The sequence below is a fragment of the Artibeus jamaicensis genome, unplaced genomic scaffold (assembly GCF_021234435.1).
Source record: "Artibeus jamaicensis isolate MK-2021 breed Jamaican fruit bat unplaced genomic scaffold, CSHL_Jam_final contig_354, whole genome shotgun sequence".
NCBI lineage: Eukaryota > Metazoa > Chordata > Mammalia > Chiroptera > Phyllostomidae > Artibeus > Artibeus jamaicensis.
Window position 1 is genome coordinate 27,206,196 of NW_026521803.1, and position 23,019 is coordinate 27,229,214.

General features: G+C 43.5%; 1 protein-coding gene across 5 annotated transcripts in view; it reads right to left on the reverse strand.

Moving 5' to 3' along the window:
- The window catches only part of EPG5 (ectopic P-granules 5 autophagy tethering factor), a 92,653-nt gene that overhangs the window by 23,534 nt on the left and 46,100 nt on the right, over positions 1-23,019 (reverse strand). For all 5 annotated transcript variants that reach the window (XM_037165058.2, XM_037165059.2, XM_037165057.2 and 2 more), the window contains 12 exons: positions 22,674-22,784; positions 21,478-21,600; positions 20,471-20,637; positions 19,446-19,667; positions 17,602-17,725; positions 14,309-14,453; positions 10,661-10,832; positions 9,391-9,553; positions 5,293-5,435; positions 3,893-4,049; positions 1,713-1,907; positions 444-657 (listed from right to left, as the gene is read on the reverse strand). In XM_037165058.2, coding sequence (XP_037020953.2) covers positions 444-657; positions 1,713-1,907; positions 3,893-4,049; positions 5,293-5,435; positions 9,391-9,553; positions 10,661-10,832; positions 14,309-14,453; positions 17,602-17,725; positions 19,446-19,667; positions 20,471-20,637; positions 21,478-21,600; positions 22,674-22,784 — 1,936 coding nt within the window. The remainder of the gene's footprint in view (positions 1-443; positions 658-1,712; positions 1,908-3,892; positions 4,050-5,292; positions 5,436-9,390; positions 9,554-10,660; positions 10,833-14,308; positions 14,454-17,601; positions 17,726-19,445; positions 19,668-20,470; positions 20,638-21,477; positions 21,601-22,673; positions 22,785-23,019) is intronic.

Consider the following 23,019-nt stretch of genomic DNA (forward strand, 5'->3'; position numbering starts at 1 on the left):
CTCCCCTGGCACATGTAAGTACAGTCTATCATTATGTGGGGGTAAAACTCATTTGCAAAAAAATTAGGAGGAGGTGTCTTTGAACTAAAGAGAAACCAACATTCATAAAACAGCAAATTCCTTCTCTTACCAAATTTGTAGTCAGCAGAGAAACCAAGCCCACTACTGCCCCCTCCCCATTCAACACAGCGGCAGAGTCAAGGCAGACAGATGTGTGCCAGCTGTGAGCTCCGATACCAGACGGAGTGCCCAGTTAGGGCCCTTTCTGACCCGCTGGACAATAAATGACCATTTTTACAGGCAACAAACCTTTGGGTGCATCAAGTAATTCAGGTAAAAACCAGTCATCCTAAAGTCCTGCACCCGTGTATTATTTTGACATTTTTGGCTGACACTTGTAGAATGGTGTCCCATTACTCACTACAGTCTCGTCAGTTACTTACTTTGCATCAGCAGCCTGAGAATGTCACTGTACTGGTCAGGGAACTGGTACAGAAGAAGGTAAGTCCAGTGCTTACAGAAGAGATTAAATGGCATCAAAATATCTTCATCTGGTTCAAGGCCCCAGGCTGTAAGTGCCAAATGAATGGACTCCAGCAGCCTGGTGCGGTCAGACAGAGGAGGTTTAGTGGCGTTTAACCACTGCTTAAGGTCGAACTAAAAAGAAAAAGAAACGAGAAGCAATTTTTATTCACACCAGAAAATTAACTGAGGCAGAGCAAAGTCTGTACAATTTAGTTTAAAAGTCAAAGATTATTGTGCACTTAGTTTGTCACAAAGATTCAAACTAAAGTCTATATACGAACACCTGAAGGAACCCAGGCAGTTCAGTGACTGAGGGGAGCCATGACGCCTGTCTCCACCTCACCCTCTGGGACTTCAGGGGCAGGGTTTTCTCAGCTCCCTGTGCTTTTTTGTAAGTTAAGGATGTTGGTTGGTAAGTTTTCCCCACAAGAGAAGGATTGGACCCTTGCAGCTCTCTTTCACTGGTCAAAGGGCCCAAACAAGCAGCCACTTTCTGAAACTGTCTCCAACCAACAGCCACATTGCTGAACCTGCATCCCTCACCCATCTCAGTTAACAAAAACTCAGGGTTGTGAGACCACCTTCCAGAGTCACCAGCTATACAACATATTCTCCCCCAATTACAGACTGAGGTCAGTCCTGGCCCTAAAAAGCTGCCAGGTTTCAGGACTCATGGATGCCAGAGAAATACAACTGAAAACAAAACAGCAAAGGCTCCAAATCCCCCAACTCGTTAAGTAAATTCATGGCCTTGGTCTGCATTAACGTTCTACTTGGAATGAAGACAAAGGCAATTTGCTTAGATCTGGCTTTTTCTAAATATGAAAGACCTGGACGTATTACAACTCATTTATCAAACATAGTTTAGGCATTAATTCAGCATAAATTCAAAAAAAGGATGTACTAAATTACTATTATGAATACTTCAAAACTGTACTAAGCTTTCAAAGAGGGTTTGGGAGGTAGGTCCTTTTTATGGTGGAGTTAGGCTGTCCCACACAACACAACTGAACCCCCGTGGGAGGAAGCTGTGGGATGGGCTGCGTAAAGGTCACTTGGCGGTGAACAGGGCCGGGGGACCTCTGATCCACCTGCAAACAGGGCTCTGGGCCTCGATGTCTATGCAGTGGGAAACAAGCACGGCTTCTACACTCGGACGATAACACCAGGACCGGACCGCATCTCACCTTGGTCAGCAGCATGAAAATCAGGTCGCTGTTGTCCTCGCTGAGAAACTTCACCACTTTCTCATAGAGCGGAATGAAGTCCGCAGGCGCGGCATTGGGAGTGAAGAAAGGGGACAGAAGAGAGCAGAGCCTTCTGTTCTTCAGAACGGTCTCCAGAACTCTTCTGCATTCTGACTTAGTGCCACTGACGAACACCTGGAAAGAATAAAAGAGAAAACTGTCTCCGGTTCTCCACTCCCCAACCTTTATTTAAGCAACCAACTTTTAAGGGGTAGTATACAAGGCAAACAAAATTTTTTCTAAATGAAAATATAAAACAATCGAAAGAAATCTAAAATCAACACAGGTCAACTTCCAATGTAGGTAATATTAAAAATCTGCAGTCTACCTACCAAAGTAACCCTGCATTTTATCAAGAAAACAAAACTTCTGGGTTATAATGTTATTACCTTTAAGAAGCTAACTTTTTACAATTGATGTATAATCAGAATAACATCACATTGTTTTAACTTGGTTCTACTGTTTAAAAGTACTAGAATATATGTGGCCCTGACTGGTGTGGCTCAGTGGACTGAGCACTAGCCTGCAAACCAGAAGGTCGCCAGTTCGATTCCCAGTCAGGGCACATGCTGCCTGAGCTGAGGGCCAGGGCCCCAGTCAGGAGGACGTGTGGGAGCAACTGACTAATGTTTCTCTCAAACACTGACGTTTCTCTCTCTTCCTCCCTCCCCTCCCCTCTTTCTGAAAATAAATTAAAAAAATATTTAAAAACCCGTGACTAAATACCATGTTAGAAACAGACGCACAGAGAACAGAGAACAGACGGAGGGGTTGCCAGCGTGGGGAAGGGGGTTGGGGCAGGAGCTGAAGAAAATGAAAAGATTCGTCAGTACAAACTGGAAGTTAACAAAGCAGGCGTGGGAATATAAAGTGCAGCACAGGGAATGTAGTCAGTAAGACTATAATAACTATGTCTGGTGCCAGGTGGGTACTTGAATTATCAAGGGGATCACTTAGTAAATTATATAGCTGTCTAACCACTGTGTTGTGACACCTGAAACTACTATAAAATAATACTGCGTCAACTGCAATTGAAAAATAAAAATTTTCAAAATTAAAAATAAATACCATATTATAGGTGTATATATATTAGCACAGAAAATGTCTAAAAAGATGTGTCTGAATGAAAAAAAGCAGGTTACAAAATAGCACATGTGGTTTTTGAGTGTGTATCTGTATCTATTCATCTATTTATCTATATGTAGGAATAATAAGTCATTTTCATACACACACACTAATACGTATACATAAGACCAACTATAATGAAGTGGTAGCTGTATAATCATTTTCTCCTGGTAATTAGGGTTCTGAAAATTTTTTCTCCTTTATACTTTCTGCACTGTCTGCACTGCTTACAGCAAATTAACAGACATCAATTGTATAACCAGGAAAAAAATTTATTCTATTTCAGGAACTTCTCAGCACCACCTCCTAACAAGTAAGTATCCCATAAATCAGTACTCACCAATGAATTTAGGTGAGAGTACCTGGTTACTCAGTGTCTACGTATTTCCCAACAAGTGGCTTTTCTGTTTTGTGACACATTTTATAAATCTATATGGATACACTGCCTTTGCTCTTGTTAAATATCTGTACTGTAACAGTAAGTCAAGTAAATAAGTCAATGGTGACTGAGAATAGCAACTGGGAGGGGGCAGAGCTTTGAACGCTGGGTCAGAAGGCCCAGGACCTGTCTGAGCTCCAGCTCTCAGCAGCTGCTTTCTTCAGGCAAGTCAGTCATCTTTTAGAGCCCAGTTTTCTCATCTTTAAAATAGGGATGATATCAATCACAGATCACTGAGGATGAAATAAAATAATGAACCGGAAAGCATTTTAAACAACACGAGCTTCACTGATGTTATAGGCAACAACACCAAGAGCATATGATAGAATCTGATGTCTCCCAGAGGCTTTCAAATATGAATAATTAATCTCCTGTATGAGAAGCAGAATTCTACACCAACAACTGTAATCACATCTTTAGAAGCCAACAATTCGAAGTGGCTTCCAATTTAGGTAAGATTCAGAACCTACAATGTAAGTCTAAAGTCACATATCTGATGAGAATACTGTGGGGACCTACTGTACTGAAAAAGGCTAACAACACAGACTAATCTCACCTGTCCCAAAATCTCAATGCACGAAGTAAAGAACTGCCTTGTGGGGGGATGGCGCTGGGTCTCATCGCTGACGTAATCCACAACAGTAAAGAAGAGGCTGATGCCAACCTTCTGAACCCCGGGAGTGGGCTGCAACTTGTAGGCATTCACTAAGGCCCTGTAGGTAAACAGGTAAGGAGCGGTCCACAGTATGAGAATCCAGACTCACTAACGTTTCTATGACACCCCCCTTTCTCAGGCATTATTCCTAGGTGTGCTAGAGTCTTCTACAAATGTCACTTCAGAAATATTTTATGGTTACCTTCCAACTTGACCCAACACCTCATTTTCAAAATACAAAAATGATTTTATGCCCTTCTGGAGAAAAAAAAATCAGCTGTATTAAAATGTCTAATGAACATTCTTACCTTTATTAAATTTCTTCACATTTCACATGTAATTCCTAATTTATTATTTAACTTCATGTACTTTTAGACAATACATGCTTTTAAAAACAAGAACCCTGACTTCTCTAAATTTTAAAATCCAAACAAGTCACTTAGGGTGAGGGTAAATATTTTTACATAGAATAAGCTCCTAAAATAAAGAAATTTCTTCTAATTCTCACATATTTTTTTTTTTTTTAGTTCCTTTACTGGTAAAAGAAACATCAACTTCTTGTTCACCTTCTCTGCTCCCTCCCTCCCGCCCTCCCTCCTCCCCGGAACCCCCGATTCAACCCACAGAAAGCCGCCGTGCCCCCTCAGCAACACCCTCCCAAATCGACCCTGGGATTAGTGGCTGCTACTAGAATGTGGAGTCCCTGCAAAGTAAAAGGCAGTCAACCTCCATTCTCCCAAATCATGTCCTGGAAGCTTTGGGAAGAAAGGGGATGGTGAGAATAAACCAGGAGCACCAAAGGGAAACTACAACAGCCCCATGCAAGTTGGCAACCATACCCGAGAGTCCTAACTCTGAGCAAATCAACTGTAAACTGTGCTCAATAATCTGAGTTGACAATGACTTCTTAGCTAAATGTGACTCTGATATAAAACTTCGGCACTAAATCTCTCCATGACTGAATTTCAATGTACTGTATCATCTCTCATTTCAGGGATCTGCACACTTATTTTACAAAGAGCCAGATAATAATTATTTTATGCTTTATAGGCCATAAATTGCTACAGCTACTCCATGTTGCCAATGCAGCATAAAAGCCATAGACATTAATAAATGGGCATGGTTGCACTCCAATAAAACTTTATTTACACAACTAGATGGCAGGGCAGATTTGGTCCGAAGGCCACAGTGTGCCAATCCCTGTGCTAATTCAATCAGTGGGTGCCTGGGGGCCGTAGCAGCATGACCTGTATGGATGATAATGAAAGATTATTTTAAAGTGCAATGCCCTCAAAACTCACGTGATCAAGTTTTCTGCATGCACAGCAGCTTCCACAACACTCAGTGGTGGCGGAGTAGTAGCTTCTGCCTGCAGCTGCTTCACTTCTTTCCGCAAAACATGAAGCTGCTGGCTTACCGCTTCACTCTTATGCATACCTTCAAACTAACAAAAATTTAAGTGGTCAACAGGTTTCTGCCCCTACGTGTTTCTGAAGCAGATATTCTATTACATGTATACTGCATACATGATGATAAGACTATTATTTCAATCAGTATGATAACTCGAAACTCTTAGTTGAACTTGACAGGAATGGGAAAAAATTGTCAAAAAACTATTCAATAATATTAGGGCTTTTTCATAAAAGAAGACTCAAACTTGAATTAGTGTGTCACTAGTTCCAAGTCTTCTGCAGGACATGCTCTACGTCACTCATGTTTCAACTCCCGGATCCTCATCAAAGAGTGACTCGGTATCTCCCACCGTGGAGGCTTCCCTGCGGCACATGGAGCCCGTACCCTGCCCTCCCATCTAAGCAACACACACGGTTCACCTCCACACCAGGGTGCATGTCTCACGTGTACACAGCCCAGAAAAGGACACGGATGCTGTTACTAAAACACATGCCATTGTGAAAGGAAAAAAGACATATACTTATGAAGCAAACAACAAAATAAGTAGGACATGTCCAAACCAGCTGCATGCCTAGGAAAGAGCAACTGACTAATTCAGTGGTTCCTGAAAGCTTAATCTGAGATAAAATTTTATTGGCTCTCAGTAAACATGTGCAAAATAAGGAAAATTTATTAAGCTTGTCAAAACAACTAAATTCACCTCCATTTAAAAGACTATCCTTTATTTAAGATTATGTCTGTCCTACTTGAGGGAGTTGTCAACATTCCTTTCACTAAAGAACTGATGGTGATCTACACAACTGCTCCGTTTGTGCATTTTTAATGTCCTTTTTTGGATGTGGATCGATGCAGAAAATACCCTGTGCCCAGACTGCAACACAAACACAGAACCAGCCAGTGGATGTGGGGACAGGAAGACGGAGCCCTGAGGAGGAGCCTGGACAGGCTGATCGGGGGCTGGGTGGGGATCAGGGCGGGAGAGTGCAGTTCGGTGAGACTGGGGAGCAGGGGCCACCGTCTGGGAGAGGCCTCTACAGTGACCTGGGGAACTTGGCCTTATCTTGCAGGCATGGGAGAGAATCGGAAAAGACCAGACATTTAGAAGGCAGGGACTTCCACATTCTCCTGAGACGGTTTTCCACAATCACATGGGTGGGCAGCAGGGACTACATGTCCCTTTACATGGACCTGCAGGACGCCAGTCTTCAACCACCACCACCATGGCAACAGGCATCCTCTGTGAGTAATGCAAACACTCTGTTCATAAGCATAGTAACTGAGCTCCCATGCCCCTGACAGTCCTGCCTGCGTTGCTTTACACAGCGGCCAGCATGGCTCTGACAATACACTAAACGCCCACTTTTAAAGGTCACAACGGCAACTTCCTTCTGTAAAGTGTACGCTGTTGTGGTAAAAGTCTTTACAAACTTATTTTAAAGAAAAAACAAGATGTCAGTATGAATCAAAAGACATGAACATGACTATACAGTAAGATACAATATTAATAGTAATTGCTTTAGTTTTTACTTCTGGAGAAATGAAAGATAAAAAATTAAATTACTTCCACTAAACCACACACTGAATCAATACAAATATTAAATCTCAAATCTCTCAAATAACAGGACAATGTTTAATAGTTTAAAATGTGACCTGGAATGTGTGCAGTCAGCTCTCTGGCCCAGTCTGCCCCCAGTCACACTCAGACAGGGACTCTGAGGACCTCACTCAGCCCCTGACTGGCCGGCAGAGAGGCTGCTACACAGAAAGGAAGCGAGCGAGTCAGAGAGAAGGAAGGAAGACAGTAAGCATGGAGGAAGTGGAAAGACGCAGGACAAGAGAAAAAGAACAGAGGTTCACCTGACTGGGAAGTGCAGAGAGACAAAGAGCAAACCCACTCCGTTAACTGCCATCCCCTGGCGTAGAAACCCAACTAGCACAGGAAAGTTCAGACACTCTCCCAAAATATGACCATTATTTCCTGGTCTACTGATTTTGTTCAGTGTTCCAAACACTGTTGAAAGTTTTCCTTTCTGCCTAGAACGGGGGCGAGAGAGATCGAACGACGACCTGCTCATGATCACAAGAAGTCGGAGGCAACAGAACAAAGCGGCCTGGTGGAAGCCCCTCCTCTTGAGTCGCTTTAAGTAGACAAAGAAATTTAAAAGTGGACACAGCTGGCCCTTCGGTTAAGTTTTTACAATAATGTGAAGCCCTCCCTGGGCCTTTTCCCTCTTCCATTTCTAGGAATGCACACATTTTCACGTGACAATAAATCAGTTCTCGGTCCTGCCCTACAACTCTGAAGTACAACACGAGGAAGCCTGTGATACAACACCCATTTCCTCAGGGGACGTCACTGAACTACTAGAGGCTTCCATCAGAAAAGGCGACCACGGAAGAAGCACGTCTCAATGCCCATAAAATACATTTGGCCTTTGTATGCCCCAAACAAGTTATACACGGTTCCCACACTTGCAGATGGTTGGAAATTTCCAGGGCACTCCCGCCTAGGAAAACTCTCTGAAGCAATACATTTTCATGATATAACTTAAAATCTTCACAAATGAGCCATTAAAATTATATTAAAGCATTTACGTACTTTAATTTTAAAATTTATATTTAAAATATAAACTCATTTCCCATGATGCTGATTTTAAAAATTGATCCAATCCATGAATTCTCTAATCACTGATTACAATCTGGATCGAATTTTCTAACTTTAGATGCATACAAATCAGTTACTTTATCAGAAATAAGTTTTGAAGGCAACAAAAAATACAAATATAAAAGGTATTTCTGAGAAGACACTTTAGAGCAAATAGTCTAAAGGATGACTGAAGAACACATGAGAACTGTTCTTCTTGATGAAGAACACATTAGAACTGTTAAAATAGGGCTCAGCACAAAAAGAAATTTTTGAAAGACAACCAAGAGTCAATAAAATTAATTTTCCCCAATTTCCAAAAGCTACCCACAAAGAGGATCTACTTTTGTGCAGATGCAGCTGGGCATCAGGCAGGCCTCTCTCGAAGCATTTCTCCCCGGGCTCTGGGAGTCTGGACCCCACACGCAGACAGAGGGAGGGGCGGTGATTAAGGGGCATGTGCTCGGTAACCGCACTGCCTGGGCCTTCCTGGTTGTGCCACTCACTGGCTTTGTCACCTCGGAAACATAACTTAACCTCTCTGTGCCTAATGCAGATAATAAAAGTACCCTCTTACGGGGTTGCAGTGAAGATAAAAAGTCCTGTGAAGTATTTAGACATGCCTGGCATGAAGCAAATACTGCGATACACTGGCGAAAGCTGAACTCCCACTTAGAAGTCCTTCCAAAGTCACAGATCCAACTTAATTTTACTTTTCCAACTCAAGGAGGTATCTCTAGAGGCAATTCATATTACTGAAATAAAAGTTCAATAATATGAATTTTTAATATTATTGCACATCTCTCCTCCCTTCTGGCAGACTCCACCCAGACGACCTGCATTCCGCGGGTCCTTCCCACGTCTGACTTCAGTGCCCCCCGCACACACACTGTGCGCAGCACACAGCCAGCGCTCCCAAGCGATCATCGCTTCCAGTGTGGACTCCAGCCCTCCCAGGGTGGATGCCACTGCCGCTTCCAGAAGCAACCTGAAAAAGCCTGACATGGCTGGCCCATGACCCCCCTCCCATACTTCCTCTGCCTGAATCCAAACCATCACTGTCAGAGTATTTTAAGAATCAGTTCGAGGTCCCCCCTCCCTCAGAATCTTCTGGATGATTCTGCTTTTCCTTGAGTTTCTGTTTTACAGGACACATCAGCACTCATGGCGACGGGTGACTACAGTAGCTCTGGGCGTGTCTTCACTCCTCTAAAAACTATTACGTGTTTTGAGACTTGGATCGCCTGCTATACAAATTCTTCAAGTCTTTCTCAAAGGGATGCCAGTTATTAGGGTCTCAAATAACATTCTTGGAATTACAAAAAAATTTAAACACTCTTACCTGAACTGTCACAACTGCTGCTCCTTGGCATTTCTTCCCACCACTGCCTCTACACTCCAAATGGAGTGTGGCCTGTTCCTCCCGATTAACATACTGTTTGGGCATTGTGTCCAACAGCTCACTATCCAGGGCGACCTGCTGGGATTCCCGCAGGGCCGCTGTTCTGAAAAACGTCGTTGGAGGTAAAGAAAAAAGTCTTAGGAAAGGTTTCATGATCAGTGATAAAGGCTTCCAGTGTCTCCCCACCTGTATGTACTACAGTACAGCAAGGTCCAAGTATTCCAGAATAAGAAATCCAAGGGTGTGTGTGCCAAGACTCACCCAAATCCTCTCCCTGGCAGTCATGCGAACCACAAAATTAAGAAACAAAGAAAAAGTGGGACAAATTTTCGGCCAGAAATAAAGCTCCATTCAGAATCTGTGTTATAACAGCAATGCTTTTTAAATGGACCCTTACATATACAAGAACAAATGAGAATCCATCCTAATTCAACTATCCCAAAGGGGTGCCCTTACTTGTAAGTAGCACCGATTTCTTTAGTAGCATCTCAAACTGAATTTTCAAAAACAGAGAAGGTTAATTGTTTACATGGGTGTCAATACTGTTCTACCTGTGGTGATTACTTTGACATGTAGGCCAGCACGTGCATGCATGTGTGTGTGGTGTGCACACACAACGTACACGACAAATACCTGGCCAAAAACAGCAAGGAAAAAAAGGCCAACAACAGACTGACTCCACAGGACCTGCCGAAGAGACTCTTTTACGTTATATAACAGGTTTACTGCACACATGCTCCTTCTCACAAGACGGCACACTACAACTAAAACCTTACACGCTGTTCTCTTGTGAACTCAGAACGCTAAGTCATCTGCTCAAACTTCAATCAAGTGCCTGTGCCAGGTTTTAAAATATGGATACTGAGAGCAAAAAGCAGTGACAAAAGAAAGTAAATATCATTTCATGCCCTTTAAACACAATTCTTCCATTATCAGGTCTCCTTGGGAGAAGCATGAGAAACACTTAGCTGGCTCGCAGAAACACCACAACAAACACGTAAAACTTTGTAGTCCATTAAAGTGCCACATAATTTCAATGGAAATGTAAAGACTTGTCACAACCTGGTTAACAAAGTAACTGTCTGGGCCGGTCTCATCCAATTTTCCCCAGGGGGAGGATGATGATGAGGAAGCCCTTCCAAGTACTAAGTCACCCAGGCTGTCAAGGCAGCAAGCACGGAAGCATGATCTGGAGGTCTCATGGTCTTACCTGGCCCGCTGTTGCAACAGATTCAGGTCTGTGCACACGAGCTGGGTGGTGTTCTCCCGACTCAGGAGGACGGCAGATGAGATAACTGGCACGGGAGGCCTCAGTGGGTGCAGAACAAGGGGAGGCTGGGGAGCCTCGTGTTTCCGCAAGTTACTTAAAACCCTCTCTTTAGCTGAAAGAAAATAGAGTCACATTGACTGAGTAATGGCTACTACTCAGTAGTAATGTACAAAGTGGATGCACAGCCCTGGCCTGCTGCCTTCATAAAAAATGCTGGAGACTTACCAAACAGATACTCCAGGGGCCTAAATGAATAAAATCATGATCCTGTATTATTTACAAGTTTTGAGGGAGCTCCCATAAGCCTAATAATATTCTACCAGGGGCTGGGAGATCAGGAGCATGGGATGTTATTAAATAAAATTCCTGTCCTCAAAAAGTCTTAATGATGGTTAAAGAGTTAAAGCCCTGATCCCTACATAGCCTTGCATGATGCACTAGGTGTTTGGACTTAACACTAGCATGAGGGGAACCTAGTGAGCAGCTCCAGTGAGCTGGAGAGATGGCAGCCACCACCAGACAATGGATTGAGGGAATAGTGCAGGCAGCCCACTTAGAAGTTTACTGCAGTCACTCAGACAAATTCATAAGAATGGCAGAAAAAGGAATGGGCATTATGGAATACGGCTAAGTGAAAAATCTTACATTAGGCCGAGGTTTAGACAAGAGGGCTGAAAGTAGTAGAGTTAAAATGAATAAAGACCTGGACACACATTCCTACAGAATTCAGGTTTACATAGTCATATAGTCATTCATTCATCCATTTACTTATTTATTTACCCAATAAATGATTTATGGAGTCCAAATAAGAAATCAGGTGCCATATTAAGAAGTAAAAGGTAAATGTGTATCATCCAACTTTGCACCACACAGCATATGATCTCATACTGGTCAACCCAAGTTAAATGCTTACATCTCTACACCCAGTACAGAGCTGAACACACAGCAGGTCTCCAATATATGCTCTCTCTCCTCCTCCTCTCTTTACTGCCCACACACACACCACACAGCAGGCAGCAACTGAAGAATGTGAAGAAAAGCTGCCACATGATTGATTCTTTTCAATAGTAAGATAACCGGGGGCGAGAGAGGTCAAGGGGGCTTCAAATCAATAATCAAGTCGACAAATACTTAACAGACTACTAAGAATTTGATTTCATTCCAAGTGTAGCTATCAATTTTCCATTCTTGTTAAGAAAAATCAAAGAAAATTTAACAGCCATGACTTTATTACTTGGCATAAGAAGACTAGTATTGTTTGCACCCCAAGCAGATGGAATTGAACATTCCAAACAGGTCAAGTACAGGATTGTCCCTTATAGCTGGGGTTTTCCCACCAGAACTATCATTCCTAAGGGCACAGAATGTAATAAAGTTGGACATTCATCACTGGGTAAGATTCCTGACCATATTTAGGTTTGTTTGGGGCAACTTTTTCAAAATTAGTATCACTTACATTTAAAAAATATCAAGGATATTTTAAATGCAAAATAAAATCAGGAAAAATAAACTCAGAGCATTTTTAACTATAAATAGCACTCTGGACCGCATGTGACAAAAATGTTGAAGCCAACAACACAGATTTAATTCAACACCCTGTGCAGCGCAGCTGAAATTCACCCTGCCCGCACCACCACCAGGGCCCTCACTTGGTGTGACCACCACCTAACCTGCCATCAAAAGCCTGAAGCTTCTTACTCTAAAAATCCAGGTCTTAATCTCATTTAGCACTGCAACCCATACTGATCACCAGAAACAAGGGGTAGGATAGTAAGTGGCGCAGAACAGGGTCTCTGGAACAAGACTGGTGACCAGGCAAATTACCTAACCACCTTACACCTCTCGGGTTCACGACCTACTCAATGGGGATAAATCTCATAGGGTAGTTAGGAGTACTGATTTAACACATGCAAAGTGCTAGGACAGAGGCTGGAACAAACTAAGGGCTCAATAAATTAGTAGCTTTACTCCAGAGAAAACAAGTGGCCTTTTAAGGGCAATGTTAATAAGGGGCTGTGAGAGCACTCCAAGTGGGAGGACACGATCAGAAGCATTCAGCAGCTTCTGGAGCTGTCAACATATGAGTACTTCTTCATCTCATTAACAGATTTTCAGGAATAAAAATAAGGCTTGAGATGAGCTGGGTTGAAGGCAACTTTTGTACCTTCCCCTACATACCTTTCTGTATTGTTTAATTTTTTTCAATGAACACATGCAACTTTTATAATTGGGCGGGGGGACTACTACTATTTCAGGGGAGAAAGATGTTGGAAAGAAAAATTATAAAGCCTTTGTTGAGACTGTCCAGCACCTCTATTTTATAGAAGAATGGACTAAAGCCAAGACAGGCTCCTATTTTTCTCTGATTACACAACTAACTAGTTGGTTAGTGGCAGAGCTGGAGCCAGAAGGTCTTTTTGCCTTTGAATCACTGCAGTGCTCTATTACACTACACGCTGCAGTATTTTGTTCAGTAACTCTAGTCACAATTTTATCACATGATCTACATTTAAAAAGTAAATTTAGCAGTTAAAGTTGTGATCCCCAAATATGGTTTTGTTATTTTTTTAAAGACTTTATTTATTTACTTTTAGAGAGGGGGGAAGGGAAGAAGAAAGAGAGGGAGAGAAACATCAGTGTGTGAGAACTGGGGACCTGGCCCACAACCCAGGCACGTGCCCCGAATGGGAGTCGAACTGGCAACCTTTCAGTTCGCAGGCTGGTGCTCAGTCCACTGAGCCACACCAGCCAAGGCTGTTCTATGTTATTTCTGCTGTAAGATATGTCATCAATGTTCCACGTTAAATGAGTTTTTGTGGCCCGGAATAGAAAACTAACTGATAATTTATAAAACTGTTTCTCTAGAAAAATGCGCTGTGAGAAACAACTGACTTAGAAATTTGGAGAATACGATCCACTTGTATTGTATGGTAGGAGTTCCAGATACAGAGGGGAAGTTTATAAAGGAAAAGACTCTGAATTTTAGAACTGCAAGCCCAAAGTAATGAAATGTAAAGTTGTACTTTACACACTGATACCGGTTAAAAAGTCTTTAGAGCATAAAAAAGAAAACGGTGCACAAACAGTCACTTTCCAGTCTCCTTCTCGGGCAGGTAGACCCTCGTGTCTCGGTTTGGACCAAGGAGATGTGCTTGAGGTCTGTAAGCAGCTTCCTAAAACAGTCCTTGACAAAGCAGACTCCCCCTCCTGCTGAGTAAGCAGCCACCTTGGACCCTAAGTGGATGTCACCTGTGATAACAGTAGGACAGGCAGACAGGAGGAGCAGGGTCCTTGAGGGCTTCTAGGTCCCGGAGCCACTGCTCTGAAATGCCTGATCCAGACTCCCTTCACATGAGAAAAATTAAATTACATCTCCAGCTTATTGAAGCCATTATTATCTTGGAATTTTCTCTCACGGCCTAACCTAGAGTGGTAGACAAGTTAACCATGTATCCTAAAAAAGCTATTCTTACTGAAGGCGTACACTGTGTACAACTCAACCCTCAATGGCTCTGATTCCCTCATTCACCTGTTCATATTCATTCATTCACTCATTCATTCAAAGGGCCTGATGCTGCAACGACTCACCCAAAAAAGGATCAGTGAAGTCCAACTGCACAGACAAACTGCAGGGCACAGAATGGGACTCAAGCTTGGTCTGTGTCCACAGACCAATGGTTTCCTGAAACTCATAATGTATGCGCTCCATGTTTAAATATTCCACCCACAGATCCTAGAATGAAACAAAGCACAGGACATTAACTTTCACAGATATATTCATGACACATTTAACTATAAAATGAACCAGTATGTTTGAACACAAGGTGGTCCATTCCAAGTTCTCCAGCACTAGGATGAATCACATTTAAAATTAATACTCTAACAATCTTAGCAAGGATCTCAAAAGTTTTTTGATTATGTATCATAATCACAAAAAATAATTTTAATAGTCCTACTAGCTATATATTTGTAAATTATATACACATATTACTGAGCTAAATTATAAGACATAGGTAAATAAAAATTTTACAGAGAAAAATAACGATATTGAAAATAACTGAATCTACATTAGATCAAACTTTATGTCCCACTAACAATTTATAGGAATATAGTGGAGAGAAAAACATATTAAGCCATACCACAAAAATACAGTAAGCAATATCTATACTGTGGGGAAACTAACAATAAACTACCAAAGTTCTTTAACAAATAAATTGCAAGGGAAAAACAGGGCTGTGCGGAATGCCCTGGCTAGTGTGGCTCAGTTGGCTGGAGCGTCATCCTGCAAGCCAAAAGGTCACTACTTGGATTCCTGGTCAGGGTACCTGCTTAGATTGCAGGTTCAGTCCCTGGTCAGGGCACATACAAGAAACAACTGATCAGTGCTGCTCTCTCACACTGATGTTTCTCTTCCTCTCTCTGCCCCTCTTCCTTCCCCTCTCTCAAAGCTCCTCTGGTGAGGATTTAAAAACAAAAGGGGTTGGGGGATTAAGGGAAAGACCTATAGATTAAACAGACAAAAGAACTATGAACCTATCACAAAATGCAGATCCTGTTTCAAACAAACTGCAAAAAATAAGTAAAAGCAAAACTTTTATGACATTTATGAGACAATTAGAAATTTGAACAGACTAAATGTCTGATTTTTAATAACCTATTATTAATGTTTTTCAGATGGAAATGCTATTGGGTTATGTTGTTTTTTAATCCTCATCTTCATTTTTATCATCATCAAAAAGGATTCAAGGAAAAAGGGAGGGCTGCAACCCAGTGAATGCAAACACGGCCAGCCAGGTGCACACTCTTAATCCTTAACCTTTATGCATCAAATGTGCTGAGATTAGCTCCAAGATACTGTGGGGGCGGGGTGTGTGTGTGTGTGTGTGTGTGTGTGTGTGTGTGTGGGCGAACTATGGATGAAACTAGACACGTGGTTCGTGGGTTCAGGGGAGAAGGGGCATGCCTGCCCACTATACTATTCTATTTTCTGCATGACTGAATTTTTTCATTGTAAAAGGTAAAATAAGTAAATAATGAGAAAAAAACTGGACTTCTAGTATTCTCTTCCCACACACCAGTGAACTGTCTTGATTATTCTGACTCTGTACTTCACTGGATTGCAAACTCGCAACCCAGGCATGTGCCTGGGCCAGGAATCGAACTGGTGATCTGCTTTCCTCTACATGAGCTCAATCAACTGAGCATGCTATGATTAATTTTTTAAAACACTAAGTACCTACATGAGCAAAACCTCGGATAAGGCCTTGGTGTGTGAAGTATAAAGAAGAAATGAGTATGGAACTTCACTCAAGATTTCAAGACACCAAGATCACTCATTTATTTTTCCTGTTTCTCTGGCTCTACACTCTCAGCCTTATTTCTCTGCGCCTTAAATGTTATTGTCCCTCAGATTTTCATCTTAATCTAAACGGTCCAATACCATTAAGCCCCATTTCCTACACAGCCTCATCCCTGAATTCTGTACCTGTACATCCCCTCCCGTCCAACTCTTCAACAGACTCCAACAGAGGGTTCTCTTGGAAGCCCCTCCGCACTTCCTCTTCCAGTGTGTCCTGCCTGAGCAAACAGCACCTCTAGCAGCCCAAGCTGGAAATCTGGGAGTCTCTGTGTATCTAATCAATCCTACTATGTATCTAAAAATCCCACCGATCCTACCAATTCTTCCTCAATATGTTTTTAATTCATCCATTTATTTAATCACTCCCGCTATTTCAATAGCTCTCCCAACAAATTTCAACATTTTTTTTTTTTAGAAAAGCATATACGGCCCTTAGAGCTTTTAGCCTATTTGTCTCTCCGGCTTCATCTGTCATCTTCAAGTGGGTGCTATGCCCCAACCCACACCTTTTGAACATGCCGGGCTCTCTGATCTGTCATGTCTTTGCACATACTCGTCTTTCTGCTGGTAACATGCTCCCTGCCACTCCCCGTCACCACCCCTTTCCTAACCTGACCAATTCCCATTCATCCTTCAGGGCTCGGCTCAGAGATCACCACCCCATCCCAGTCTGAATCGGGTGCTGTTCCCCTGTGTTCCCACAGCACCCTGTATGTTCTCCTCCCACGATCTTTACCTGCAGATTTGTAATAAAGACCCAAAAAAGGACTACAGACATCTCCGGGTGCCACAGAGACAACAGCTTAGAGTATGTGAAGATTAGGACTGAGTACTTCCAGAAGGGCAACCAGAACTGTCACACCTATGAGGAAATCATCTCCAAAGCTACATAAAGGTGATCTATCTACTTCGTCCCATTAACTTCATATGTAACATATGTATCCTAATATATTCCTACACTGTGCTTCTTATGGGAATAGAGATGACCACTTCATAGTATTCAGCTTCTAACAATTTAAAATAAGAAAGAATAGAAAGTCTCAGGAAGTTTATGTCTGTGAGATTGTAGAAAGTCCTAGACCAGATTTCAAGCCTTCAGGTAGGGTCACAATGGAGCTGGAGATTCAAAAGGGAATATCCCTTGCCCTGGCCGGAATGGATAAGTCAGTTGGGCGTCATTCTGCAAAGTCAAAGGTCACCGGTTGAATTCCTGGTCAGGGCACATGCCTGGGTTTCGGGTTCAGTACCCCATCGGGGCACGTACAAGAGGCAACTGACAGATGTTTCTTTCCCTCTCTTTCTCCCTCCCTTCCCCTCTTTCCTAAAATAAATCAATAAAAACCTTTTTTTAAAGCAAATACCCCTTTAAGGCAATCACACTTATATACTGAAACTCCACAAAAACAATGGCCACTCGAGCAAGCCATTTCCATACTGGTAAGTGGATTTACCATTCGATTATGAACGTGACCAATGCAAACCGCAGTCAGACACGCTACAAGAGACACTGCCATAGCTTCACCTGCTGACTCTGCATCACTCTGGCCAGCCTGTGCGTGTCGTAACGCTTTGGTAGAGAAGGGACATAGGTGTCTCCTTTTTGAAAACTCTCATCTTCCAGCCATAATATGTATACATTGAAGAGCCTAAAAGAAAAAAAAACATAATTATAGATAAAGTAAAAAGATGTGCAGACACACGAAGTTTCTTACATCTCTAGAAACAATGCCACCACAACAGAAAAGAAAGCACGTAGCAGAGAAAATGTTTCCAGCCACCACCACCCTCCCGAAAAGCTCATGAGCCAGTGGGGGAGAAAGACAGGTCACGGCTGACTAAAATGTGACGCAGTAATTGCTAAAACAAAAGATGTGAAGAAACAGCTCTGTGAACTCTATTATTAAAGTAGAACTAAATACAGTAAACAGGAAAAGAAAAAAATCGTTCTTTCCAGAGCAACCCAGTCACAGTTCACCTCAGTGCTCTGAGAAGTTTGAAAACCTCTCCAGAGAAAACAGCGAAAGCCATTTTCAACTTATTCACTGGCACAGCGCCCCCCCACCCCTGCTTCGGGCTCACGGACACCCCCCCGCGGCAAGGAGCCACGAACAGACCACCCGGCATGTGTGCACCCTGTGCCCACTACAAAAAAATAAAACAAAGCCCAGCTAAAAAGAGAAAGAAAATCAATCTCAATTTTCCACTGAGAAGTTTTTTAAAAATTGAATGACGTTTCCTTTATTTTGTTTTATTTTTACAAGCAACACGGTCCATTTCACTAAAAATCACTGGCACTTTAAGCAACTGTTTGCAGTAAAAAGTTCCAGAGTGGCACCTCCGGCACACGAATGCCTGGGTGGGGAGCTGGGTGGAGGTGGCATGACTTGGCTTTGCTCAGTGAAGTGGAAAGTCACCTCCTCTACCTCCCCAGCAGTCTGCTTGAGAAGAGAGCAGTGGGCAGGGGCTTGACGTGCTTAAAGGGCAGAGGCTGAAATGGACCTCCCTTCCAGCTTCCGATTCCACTGGATGGCTACTTTACCAACAGGCCCAAGGAAGGGGGATGTAAGAGAGGCAGAGGGGAATGAGGAGGACTTCCTCAGCTGATCTAAATGTTCAAAGATAAAGTCTTCCTGCCGGTTAAGCCTGGTTAAAATACATTTTCCATTAAGCAGTAAGACAAGGGGAGAAATCATCTGGAGGCTGAGAGACAGCCCTACAGGCGCTCTGAGGTCAAGCCTGATGCCTCGTCACTGGCTCAAAACACTGGGTGTCCACACCAAAACATTTTATTTTCAAGATAAATTATGAAGAGCAATTTTTATTAGGTCTTATTTACAGGATTAATCTGGTTCAAACGTATAAACAAAAAGAAAAGAGAAATGTGAAAGGGACCCAAACTTACTTGAAATGTCTTTAACCTTCTCGGGATGCCAATATTGTGCCTCTTTTTAGAAGCAGTTTTGGGAGATTACTAGATCCCACCCCAGGGGAACCCCGAAACCCCCCAGAGTGTCCATGAACTCCCACTGAGAGAACCCTGCCACGCTCACTATTTCAGAAACCTGTCCTAGCAAGCTTCACTGGTTGTTCGCCTGTACAACCAATCACTCGGGTTAGCTTGTTTTTACATCAAAAAGGACATCGGCCCTCTGGTTAAGAGCTGTCACTCAGACTCCAGGCACTCAACCAAGGAGCACCCAGACTGCTGATTCACCTCCCACGAGCAACGCAGAGCAGCTCTGCAAGACCGAAGCCTCCAGTCCGACAAGAGAAGAGCACCTAGTAGTTTGTAACACAGGGAACCGGCCCAGCGAAGTGCCTGTGCTGCAAACAACAGTGTGAAAGGCTAAATAACCTCGGGGCTACCTCACGAGCTCCATGTGCAGTTCTGGCGAAGTCAGGAAACCGGGGGTGCCAGCCTGGCTCGCTGGCGGCCCTTCACTGCCCTCTGCTGGGACACGGAGGGCCTTGCTCGCCGCGTGGTGGAAATCAGCCACCTCGGTCAGGCGCCTCTTCATTTCTTTCAACAAATTGGTATGAGCAGGGCTTTGGAAAAACCTTCTTCCCATACAACCATCTACAGGTAACCTTAAAAAATACAAGCACAGATCACAACAAGATCAATACAATGTATTCTTCCCATGTGACACAATGTCACGATTAACCAGTCAACTCACCACAACTGTATGTATACCGCATTAAATTAATAAACACTACTTCTACCACAATGGCTATTATGAGGCTCCAACAAGATAGTACATATGAAAATAGTTTTTAAAGAACAAAATGCTGTGCAGATTCAAGATACTATCACCACCTAGAGTACAGAACAGGTTAAAAATAGTCTGTTCTTGAAAAACTTGCGATCTGGCAGAAAACAGAAGTTCTGGAGAATTAACATTTATGTTTCAAGGGAGTTGAGGTGGTAAGAGGGCCAGCTAGGAAACTGAGCTGGAGCTAGGGATGAGTGGTTGGTAACAGTGGACAGTCCCGGCTGGCCAGCATCTCATCATCTCCCATGGAATGCTGGACATCCCCAGGGACAGCCCAGGGCAGCTGTCCACACCTGCACGGCTCATCACACGTCTCCTGGAACAGCCCCATGACGGTCACACGAGCAGCAGGTTCACAGCAGTTTCCCTCCCTTTGCATGTCCAGGGGTCCTGTGCTAAACCCTGCCAGGTTCCCAGCTGTTGTCTTTGTCACGCTGGGTATGGGGGACGGTAAAGAGAGAGTTGCCACAAGATACCCTGAACTCAAAAAAGGTCAGTCTAATAAATGTGAAAGAGCAAGGAAGGGAGACTCCCAGCCACAGCGCGGGAACACGGAGCAGCAGAGCAGCGCTGAGGCAGCACGACTCACAGAAACTGACGACTGCAGTGGCCACCTACCCATACTGCGGCCCTGGGCGGTGAAGGTACAGGAGGAAGAACTTCTGCCAGATGAGCGGCAGAAGAGGGTGATCCGAAGGCGTGACGAGAGCCTGGTGGGCCCAGCGATAAATCAGCAGCCTCTGGAGAGACGGGACGATGGGGAGCTTCAGCTGGGCCTGGGCTTTCTACAAAAGAGGGGGGGCTTTGAGCAACCAAGAAAGGAGTCCAATCACAAAAGCTGCTAAATGATCCAAAACTTATTTCTCCAATTCACTACCTAACGCTTTAATCTCATTGTTAGCAAGGGATAAGGGGTAGCTTTTATTCTGTCCAATAATTTCACAGACCCCAGAATTGGAAAGGCTCTTAATTATCTAATCTCATGACCACGCCTTGACATGCCTTTACATCCTTTGCATGTAAAACACAACAGTGCAAGAAAGTAGGCTATGAAAATGAAAAGTAGAGTTTACTGCCAAACTTTACCAATCTCTTGAAAAGTTAGATTTTTAAAAGGACTTTCAAGGGTGATAAATTCCTTGAAAGGCTCTGAAATCCCAAAGCAAACTCTGCACTACGGGACCCTGAAAGAGGTCTTTAACTCGAAAGCCTTATTCCAGTCTTTCTCACACCTGAGCCAGCCTAAGGATCAGCTACGGAGTTTTTAAAAATAAATCCCCTGGTCCCACTCCAGACTCAGGACCTCAGAATCTTAGAAGTTGAGGGTCCAAGAATCTGATTTTTAACAAGCTCTACACCGGAAACTGCCTTAAAACAACGGCAATCCCTTTCATACATGCAATGAACACAGCCTTCAACAGTCAGGCGGTGATTCTCAACATTAAATGCAACTTGGAAAGGAAGTATACACTTCAAGTACAGAGTCTTCAGCACTGGTTTGGTTGTGTGCTTTCCCAACATTCATAACAAAGGAAAACACAGGCGTTTGAAAGCTACAGGTGAACCCATCAGCATCCAAGTATAAACCACCCCCTCCCATTCAAATGCAGAACTGCTATTTGCACCTTCAAAGCTTGGTCCGGAGTGAAAGAAGGATTTATAACCAGTTCCCCTTCAACAACCCTTCGGAGCTGAGAATCTTCTTCAAAGATGGACTCCATGTTCAGGACAGTCCAGGCAAACCAGACCTACAATGGCAGGAGGTAAAGGGGAGAAGAGTCAGCAACTCACTCGGGCAAACAAAATACAGCCTGATTCTATGCCCTTATCACAGATACAAATTGAGATAAAACAGATCACTAAAAATGTTAAATTCTTTTTTTGTAAAATAGGATGTTTGTTCACTCAACAATATCTAGTGGGCGGTTTCTGTATGCACGGGGTACGGGGCAAAGGGCCAGACACAGCTCTGCCCTTGAGAAGTTTTCCATCTATCAGGAGACAAGACTAATGTCCAAGTAACCACATGTGACATGAGCGGTAGTGACTGCCGAATCAGAGGTCAAGTGCTGCGGGCAGCCTGAGGAGGGAGAGCAGGGTCACAGAAGGCTCTACACAGAGACCGGTGGGAAGAAATGCTTGCTGAGACAAGCAGCTAGGCAAAGGCAAGGACGTGCACCAGTAACAGCAAGAGCTGGCTTCAGCTAGTTCACAGGAGGTGTAAGCAGGAGGTGAGACTGTGACAGACAGGTGCAGGATGTTACTACCGGTCAAGTGGTGAAATGGACATAATTCGCCACAAAGTCTGAGAGGTGGTAATGACAATGAGAATAATGTGCTGATACGATGATGACAACAATAATCAATAGTCGATGCCTAGTAAGCACTATATACCAAGCACTGTTCTAATGTATTTCATGTCGGTGCAATCATTATTCCCTTTTGACAGTTGAGGACATGGGGGACAGAGAGATAAGCAAGCTGTCCAAGGCACAGTGCTAGCAAATGGCAGAACCCACTGGCCCCCGTCCACTCTTATTCACTCGGCCATGGGGCTGGGCAGGCTGTGCAGTCAGGCAGACCGGGTCTGAACCTGAGCCAGCCGCTGACACCATTCATCCTCAGTGAACCCCTCTGTAAAACAGAAATGGCAGCAGTGTAACCTCGGCAGAGGCCTGTTGTGAGGGTAAAATAAGAAAGTATTCTCCTAGGGAATGCTAAATACATGGCAGCTGTCAGGCTAGTAACAATGTACTAGTAAGGATGATAGCAATATTCACGTTCACTGAGGTAACCAATGGTCCTGAGGGGGGTTGCCTACCTGAGTGGGCATGGCCAAGCCCTCCACGAAGGAAGGAGTGATGTTGCCCGCCACGATCCAGCTCACCAAGGAGGAGAGCAGACTGCGGTCACAGTGGTAGCCCAAAGCATTCTACACCAGGAAGAGGGTATGGAGCAGAGAGAACAGGCTTTGAAAAAACCTTATCAATGACCTTTTCGGGAATATCAGCAACTATATTACTATAACGGAAGATTCTGGTAAGACACAGATTTCAATCATTAATTAGTCCACCAGCAGTGACAGATCCAAGCAGTGTATTACAGCCAAATGTAATCGAGGGGGGAAGGAGATATTCCTTTGGCTTTAGGGAGATCTGAGCTGATGG